Source organism: Centruroides sculpturatus, unplaced genomic scaffold, assembly GCF_000671375.1.
Source record: "Centruroides sculpturatus isolate CEXI.00-Female unplaced genomic scaffold, Cexi_2.0 scaffold4, whole genome shotgun sequence".
Lineage (NCBI taxonomy): Eukaryota > Metazoa > Arthropoda > Arachnida > Scorpiones > Buthidae > Centruroides > Centruroides sculpturatus.
In genome coordinates this window covers 113,694-123,330 of record NW_019384444.1, presented here as the reverse complement: position 1 = coordinate 123,330, position 9,637 = coordinate 113,694, and the positions used below count along the sequence as shown (strand labels likewise).

Below are 9,637 nucleotides of genomic sequence, written 5' to 3'. Positions count from 1 at the left end.
TTCTTACGGTAGCGTTGAATATTTACGGCCTCAACTATGACGTCACTCCCCCTGTGGTGATTGTGCATCTCCTGTACGTAGCGCGCTTACTCTAAATCTTTTTTCCCCAACTTTAGCAAGTATCCTATCTGCACACCTCCCTTCTTTACCAAAAGTATGTAGTTTTTCTCCCTGGTGTCGTATACCTATCATCGACGAAGACGTCACGGGTAAGACGACACCTGGGTAAATATTGGCAGCATTTAAACTTCTTCTAACCGACGCTCCACAGTGTACCTGAGGAAGGCCTATTAAGAAGGCCGAAAACGTTTGTACTCCAGTTAATAAGGCTAGAAATTAGTGAGAAAGGTTTTGTGCTGTTAGTCTTAAAAAATAATGAACTTAATTCTTACACTTTTATGATTCACATGATTTCATTTTATTTTATATTTAATATTTTTAATTTAAAATAAAATTAATACATCAAACATGATTTTGAGATATTTAAATACAAATCAAAGTAATTTGTTTTTGAACTTGCTTGAGTAATTTGAATGCTCCTCTTTATAAGTTTATTCATGTATTGTTCATCACTCAGAAACTATCATATTGGCAATTTATATTGTGCAAATTGCAATTTTGTTGTCGATTAAATAAAAATGCAAATAAAACTTATGAATAGATGAAACAAAATATATGGTAACGTGTTTAAGGTCTTGCAAATCAATCAAAAGAACACAAGTATTTTCAAATGATTTGTAAGTTTATGAAACAAATGCTGTATGAATACAGACAAAAATTTAATTTAGTATAGATCCAAATATAGTTGAGAAAATTTATTAGTTGACTGTATTTCATTGTCATATGTCTTTTCAGACAAATCAACTTAATATCAACAAAAATAAATTTGTAAAACTTTTACAAAGTTTCTGCTGCACAGAAATGTATAATTCATTCTACAATGATTAATATGATATTGTAGTGAATTAATTGAAAGACAAAAATTAAAAAAAAAAAGTGATTATGTATCAAACTAATTAATATATCTTTTATTACTCTTCTCATCACTAAATAAATAAAAATCAATTAAATTATTGCATTTCTTTACGTTTTTAAAAAAAGGACAATATAGATATTATAAATGTTTATACTTATTAATAAAAATTACAATTTTACATATAAAATTTAATTTGTATTGATAAATTAATTTGAAAAAATATATATACAGTAAAACCTGTCTATGGCAACCACCTATGGTTCCTTCAAAAAGTGGTCTTTTAGACAGGTGGTTGTCCAATACAGGTGGTGCTGTAATATTGTATTTCTGTACATATTTTGTGCACTTTTTAACCATTTCTACTAAGCAAAACTTGAGGCAAGCAAAAATAAGCAAATTTTTTCAACGATAGGGCTATATTGGTATTGTATTTTATTCTTATTGGATAACTCGATTTACAGGAGTCGTCATGATTTTATTAAGACAAATTTAATACTAATATTTTAAAGATTAATACAATAGTTGCATTTTCTTGATTATAATGCACACTTTCTTTTTTCTGACTTAATTAATTCAACTTGGTTGTTTTCATTCGCTTCTCAGTTACATGTATTACATCATTGATATACAAGTGCGTCGTATTTCTACATCACTTTGGTTTTGGTATTTGTTAGTTTAATCTTATTTTAACTTTAAAAATACTGTATTTTTTAATATTTAATATTTTCTTAAGTACAATAAGAAAAATTATTAATTAATAATAAAACGATTTTATTATTTTTTCTCATTATACGATTTCATTATATTCCGCGATTGTCATTGCGGAATCGAAAAAGGAAGGTTGCCTGTAAAACTGATTTTTGCATTAATGTGTTTATTGTTTTTTGAATATTTTGTGTGTGAAAATTACTTAGATATTATTTTTCTAAAAATATCATGAAAATAAGGTAGGTTGATACAGAAACTATTTATTGCACATGTACTGTATATGAGCTTCAAAATAAATAAATAAAAATAAATTTTATCAAATGATGAGATCAGCCGATTAATTATATCATGTACAATATTTTATACTTCCAAGGAAAATACTGTAGTCTACAGTAAAATCAATTTCGTTTTCCCACAGTTAAAGTTCACTGCTAATTGCTGTTGTGATAACTTTAATATGATCTTCTAACATCACTTTGCATTTCTTTCATTTTTCAAACAATTTCGAACAAACTGAAATGAATTTCCTTTGTTGCTAGACTAATTCATTAACACCTGCACCTAATTTCAAGCGTGGGAGAAGTGCCCAAGGTGGGTTCAAACAAGTGTTTAGACTAATTCATTATATTAGGAGGGGGAAAACATTGTTGAACAATAGCTTCAACCAGATATATTCATGGAAGTGGTCACTTATTACAGTTGTATGTTGTTTCAGACCAAAAATTGATGCCTGCGATCACTTTACACAGGTGGTTGTTTAATACAGGTAACTTATATGAAGACTCTATGGATAAACTATTTGGTGCTAGAAATTTTTCCCCATTTTGACAGGTGCCTGTTGAATGCAGGTGGTCATTTAAGCAGTTTTCACTGTATTTTTAAAGAATGTCAAAACAAAATTATTTGAGAACAAGACACAAACCAGTTACAGAATACCACTATTACTAACAGTGTGTGTGTGTTGTTTTCTGTTGACCAGTTTTTATCATCATTAATCACAAAGTATCTGTTTATTTTCATTTATAATTTAACAATAATCATTATAAGACTTACTGCATCTATTTCATTCAAAGCCTTCCAACGTTCTTGAGGAGCATCTATTCCTGAAGCAGTTTGCATTGTACGTTTCAATTGACTTGTCCAAACACGAAGTTGATTAATGTTTTGTTCTTGAATGAATTTTGATAAGGCATCAGCATACTATTTAAAATCATTTAAATATAAAAATTTGTATGATTTTACTTAATAGAAGCAATATNGCTTAAAAGAATTTATTTGATTATATTATTAAAAAAAATACAAAATATCCTATCCTATCCATATAATATTATCAAGTATCCATAAATAATATTATATTATTACATTATATTACTTTACAATGAAATATAATATTAAAATAATTGTGTAATTCCCAAATCGCATTTCAATTAGCCAATCTGTGTGAGAGAGAAATTAACTTAATTCATGATGATTTTTTTTTTTTTGCAAACTTGTCGTAAATCTATTATCTTATTGCAAAAATACTTAACAATGAGAAGTTTATTTTTTCACAAATGAATCATGTTTGCAGAAGAAAACTATTCATCCATAAGAAAATACTGAAGAGCTTTGCAGTATTTGAGATATTTTATTATAATGATGCTTCTCTAATGATAATATATTTTTATTTGATATACACTGCTGGCCATTAAAATTGCAACACCAAGAAGGAAAGCAAATAAAAAAAAGATATTTATTGTACATAAACAGTAAGGCATGAAGACAAAATGATTAAATTTGCAAGCAGTTTGGGGTTTACAGGGGTGCGAAATTAGTAGACACAGTTGCCACCCCTGGCAGCTAAAACGGCCCTTATCCGGTTAGGCATGGAGTCAAACTGGGCTTGGATGACAGAAATGGGCAACTCATTCCATGCTGCTTCAAGTCTATGCCACGCTTCATCAACTGTATTAGCAGGAGAGGGGTGGCGAGCCAGTCTCTCAGCAACCCATGACCAGATGTTTTCAATTGGTGAGAGATCTGGAGACCGTGCAGGCCAGGGCAACAATCAAATACCCTCTGTATCGAGGAAGGTCAGAACACGACGTGCAACATGAGGTCTTGCATTATCTTGTTGGAAGATGACATTTCGCAGGCCTCGAAGATAGGGCAAAACCACTGGACGTAAGATGTCAGAAATGTACCGATCTGCGTTCAAATTACCGTCGATACGAACTAGAGATGTGCGTGTCGTGTACCCAATGGCTGCCCATACCATCACACCAGGTGCAGGGCTCCTATGCTGATATCGAATGCAAGCAGGTGACGAGCGGTCTCCTCGGAGCCTCCAGACACGTATACGTCCATCAGAATGCTGCGCGCAGAACCGGGACTTGTCTGAAAAGACGACATTGTGCCACTCCTGTATCCAGCTTTGTCGTTGGGTGCACCAGAGTCGCCGTCTCTCTCTATGCTGCATTGTCAAGGGAAGCCGAAGTAATGGTCGCCGTGCTGACAGTCCACGCTGCTGCAAACGTCGTCACACCATACGAGCAGATACTGGACGTGCTGCAAACAAGCTCATTTCCTGACTAATGGTCCGTGATGTGGTTGTACAGTTTTGCATGGCCGACCTCACAATATGTCTATCCTCTCGGGCATTAGTCATGGGAGGGCGTTGAGATCCTGCATGCTGTTCAGTAAGACCCTCAGCAATCCATCGATTCCATATTCGCATGACAGTGGATAAATTTTGACCAGTGCGAGTGGCAATATTACAGAATGATAATCCACACTCTCGATAGGCAACGATCCTGCCACTATCGAATTCCGATACTTGCTGGTAAGCATTTCTTCTTCTTATTCGTGGCATAACACTATATTCTGATGAAACCCCGACCTTACAAAGTGATTTCCGAATGAAAAATCCACTGCACAACTTTTCTTTTATGCAGTGCTTCAGATGTCGTTTGTCCCTTCTGCGTCGTCTAAATACGCTGAAATACTAATCATTTGCATATTCCAACCTCTTCTTCCTTTCATATGATTTTGACGTTCGTACGATCAGTCCTTCTTGGTGTTGCAATTTTAATGACCAGCAGTGTATTTTTCTTAATGAATATTCACAATCATTTTCATAAAAATAATAAACTTAAACACAATTCTATTACTTTTTTTTATAGTTACATTAATGATACAATTAAAATTTTGAATTCAGAAAAAACATTGTAAAATCCAAAATAAGGGAAAAGGTCTATTATGAGAACAACTACTGGAATATTGGCTGTTTGAATATTTTTTTCATTTTTGACGCTTTCTACTCTGAGAGAACTAGTAAAATTTGTTTCCATGCCCATCATAGGTTCAGCAAGACCTACATTGTAGCAGCCAATTGGTAAGGGGTAGACCCAACACACTTGATAGATGTATGAAATAAAAAACTCACAATAGCATTTTGTTTAACTCAATAACTGTCAACATCAGAAATGGAACATTGCAAATTGATTTTGCATATGTATAGCTAAAATATGTCTTAGTGCAAAAAAACTCATACAGAGTGTAAAAATTCCAAAATCTACAGTTGCAAAAGTCTTGAAAAACTTCAAAGAACATTCCACTATTAAAAGGAAGTGCAGTGGTGGTAGTGGTAAAGCAGAGAATTTCTAATCCTAACAAAGAACAGAAGGTTTGGCAGTTGTTCAAAGAAAATCCAAACCTTTCTTTACAAGATGTGCCAAATGAAAGTAAAAATGTCCCAAAGCTACACTCAAAAAGAAAATTACAAGCAGGATTGAGGAGTTACAAAGAACAGACCATTCCAGATCAAGATGCAAAACAAAATTTAGTGTTGAAATATAAATCACACAAGTTGCATCACAGTTTGTTGACTGAGTATGGTGTGTTTTGATAGATGATGAAATGTATTGTTTTTCCAACTTCAAAAGTCTTGCTGCTCAAAATTTCTCTAGCTCTTTTAGTCATCAAGATGCTCCCTGTACTGTAAGGTAAAGAAAAAGTCTAAGTTCCCTAAGAAGCTCATAGTGTGACAGACTATCTGTTGTGGTTGATGAGCAGACCATTCATCCTTACTAGGGCAATAAATGCAAACATTTTCATAAAAACATGCTTTAAATAATGTCTTCCTGCCTTTTTTGAAGATACACACTGCTAAGCCACTGTTCTGGCCATACTCACAACTTGTCACAATTCTAATACCATGTTCCAAAAGATTACAATCTGCTAAACACACCAGATCTGATCAACTGAACTGTATATTTGTCAATTGTTAAACAAATTTTTGAAAAACAAGCAAAGTTGTTCAAAATAAAGAAAGTTTTTAATATAAATAGATTTGAGTAGCAAATAAAGTAACTAATGAGCTTTTGCATAAGCTATGACTAATCTTTGTCATAAAGTCCATTCATCAAAGTACAATGTCACTTAAGGGGATTACTTCATAATTATAAAATGTTCACAAAGTGCTATCTTAAAGTATTTAAGGTTAATTTTGTATCTCCTGTTGGTTTTTTATTTGTGGAAATTTTCAGTGTCCCAATTTTGACATGGTTATCCTTTATAATGTATTTTTACCTTGGGGGAAAAACTATGAATTAAATAGTCATTTAAAAGATCATGAAAAGCTGTACATTATCTTTCATTTTTGTAATTCTACATCTCCCTGTTGTCAAATGTGGTTGTGGTAGATTTGACATTGGGAGTGCAGTGCAAGTTTATGTTTACAACTTTGGTTCACATTTTTCAGACAGTACTTTTGTGATGGTCCGAATTTTAGCAAAGGTCGATTGTTGATGTCATCATACTTGTACAATAATTGTTGTCATCTACTACCCGAGAGAATCTCCACTTACACTTTCTCAACGGCAAAAATGACGCATTCCCATAACCTGCTGACCTCTTGGCCAGGTGATATCGTGCTTATAGCATAATTAACGGCCGAAGAGTCAGTTGCTGTTTAGTTCTTCCTGAGATAAGAAGTCACCATTTAGTTTTCCCAAGATAAGAAATCGCCGGCTGATCCCGAAGGATAGTCGTCATCAGAGCCTCTAATCTGTTAGCCAGTTCAGGACCTCCTTAACAGATACCTTAGCCATTCTCTGTACAAAGACTCCTCCAGCAATGGATATCACCTATCCCACTAACGGATATTGCCCAATCTCCAAGTTGTCTATTTTCGAACTGTCCGCACAACAACCCTACCAAAGACAAACTTTTGCAGTTAGAACGTGACAACCAGATCCTTCAACTAAAGGTATTTATCGCCACGTGAACCTCGTAAACTCTCTCCCTCTCGTGAACACCTATCGTATATAGGTCAGTTATTTCGATATAGTACAATGTATATATCATCTAATTCTTTTTCCTTTACAAATAAACGATTGTTTAGTTAACCTAGTCCCTGCTTGCTAACTCATGGTCTCCATCCCGAATCTGATTGTTCATTCACACAACTGCTTGTGTGACCTATTTTCTAATCAAACTGCCATCATGGCTTCTGTGTCAAGTGGGACATGGTGATGTCATTCCTGACAAGGTGCCGATCCTCTGGTCACATTTTATACAACTGATCAGCTGATCTATGTTTTTTCTTTCCATCCATTTTTTGTAAACAGCTGCCTTGAAAATTGCTCAAAAATCCTTAAATGGCCTATTCTGGCAAATTTGCAGGGTTGTCATCTTTTTTGACAAAATTGATGTTTCCTTGTCACAGGTAATTCAGTTGACATAGTGGGAAATTGCTTGATCAGGCCAGAAGATATACATTCATTGAGAATAGTTCTTTTAAATGTAAGGAATCAGGCAATGTCATATATATTCATTTAAATATCACTGGACATTGATAGTAAAACTTGATTTTCTGATTAGGGCTTGACTCAATCTTTTTGGTCTCAGTAAAATCCAAAGCAAACTTCGCCCTCAAATTTCATTTTCTTGGGAAACTTTATATCGGCAGGTGTAGAAGAGATATCACATAGTTTAAATGAAAACTTTCCAGATAACTTTTGTAACAACCTTCTGCACTTTGTCTTTACTAGTGAACTTTGCATGTCTATTCTGTCTGGAATTACCTGGTTCTTTTGATATTAAATATGTATTTTTGTTTTCAATACTTCATGGAGCCAACTATATGAAATTTTTAGTTCCAGGGCTTCAGATTGGATTGAAACCTTGCTACTGTCTTTAAAGCTTCTTTTCAATCCTTCCAACTTGGCTTACATTAGAATTTTTCTTTTCTATCAGACTCCTTTCTTCTCTGTGGTGGTAATCCACTCTTGAAACATTGGAGAATGCAATACATAGCCCATTTTGATTTTCCTTCATTTTGAAAATAGTTTACAGTAAACTTTCTTTCTAATGTTTTGTTTTATGTGTAAAAGTTGTACATTCTTAGGCATAAAGCATATACTTTTACTACCATTTTGAAAAAAGCAGAAAATCAAATGCAGAAAAAGATTCCAGAACATTCTACAGCATTTCATGCACTTTCAAATTATAGCATGTGCAAAATAATTAAAAATTATTGGCTGTTAGCTAATAATTTTTGATTATTTTGCACATGCTATAATTTGGTGCAATATATAAGAATATTAGCATTTCCTAAAATTATATTTTTGATCTTTTTCTCATAAATTAAAATTTATAAATCTTGTTAAGATTCATTAACTTGAAAAATGATTTATTATTATTATTATTATTATTATTATTAATTTTTATTTTATAGTGTAAATTATTTACAGTATTTTGCATTATAATTCTTTCATTTGAGTATGAATATTTCTTGAAATTATGCATTTAAATTTTAAATAATACACAATAGAATGAAAAAATTATCACATCAATTAAAAATTAATTATTTCTTTTATATTCAATCTTTAATTTTTATCAAATGAAGCAAATTTTACGTAATCATTCAAATTATTGAGTTTCCCTTTCTTCAATATTTTGTAGTTTAATAAATTCATTTATTTATTATTTAAGGTAATATATATAACTAACTTAATAATTAATCATTATTTTTAAATTTTGCTTTAATATATATCATGCTATTTAATTATTTTTATGCACATTTGTTGTTATAGAAATAAATAACATTAATTTTTAAAAACATATAAAAAGTTTAATATATTAATTCATTACCATCATTGTAACATATGACTATAATAAATTAAAACATATATAAATTTAAATACCTCTCCTCTTGGATATCTATAATGAAATTTATCTTGGTCTCTAGCAACAAATTCTTTAGGATATTTTCGTTTGATTTCTTCATATGTCATTTCTTCACAAATACCCTGAATTTAAGGATTTATTTTATAAAGCTTTTATTTATCCTGCTATGAACAAAAACTTTTAAAATAATAATGATATTATACATTTGAATTAAGCTTTTCCAAATTTAAAATCTAGAACTTATTGCTAACTATACAAGTTTATTTAGTAATGTTATTTTTGAATCACAATAATAAAATATTAATTAAATTTAATAACTTTCTGATTATATTAAAGAAATATGAATTTAAGAGTTAAATATTGAAATATTTCATATTTACAAGACATCTTTCGAAGTTTTAATCTTGATTTTCCATGTTTGAGATTTATTAATAAATAAAATCAAATTTAACAGCAATGCAAATTACTATTAAATAATAATATAAACAATAACAGCCTTTAATATAGATTTTTAAGTGATAATAAATTTTGTGATATCATTCAATACAGTGGAAGAAAGATTTTTACAATATTAATAAAGATAAAACATTCTTTGAATGTCAAGTATTTAAAAAATAATTTCTAAGACTAACAGCAAAAAACCTTTCTCACTAATTTCTAGCCTTATTAACTGGAGTACAAACGTTTTCGGCCTTCTTAATAGGCCTTCCTCGGGTACACTGTGGAGCGTCAGTTAGAAGAAGTTTAAATGCTGCCAATGTTTACCCAGGTGTCGTCTTACCC

At 31.6% G+C, this 9,637-nt stretch overlaps 1 protein-coding gene across 3 annotated transcripts in view; it reads right to left on the bottom strand.

Moving 5' to 3' along the window:
- Positions 1-9,637, bottom strand: part of LOC111620284 (6-phosphofructo-2-kinase/fructose-2,6-bisphosphatase-like) — an 85,199-nt gene that overhangs the window by 37,699 nt on the left and 37,863 nt on the right. For all 3 annotated transcript variants that reach the window (XM_023362182.1, XM_023362181.1, XM_023362180.1), the window contains exon 10: positions 8,872-8,976. In XM_023362182.1, the coding sequence (XP_023217950.1) occupies positions 8,872-8,976 (105 nt within the window). The remainder of the gene's footprint in view (positions 1-8,871; positions 8,977-9,637) is intronic.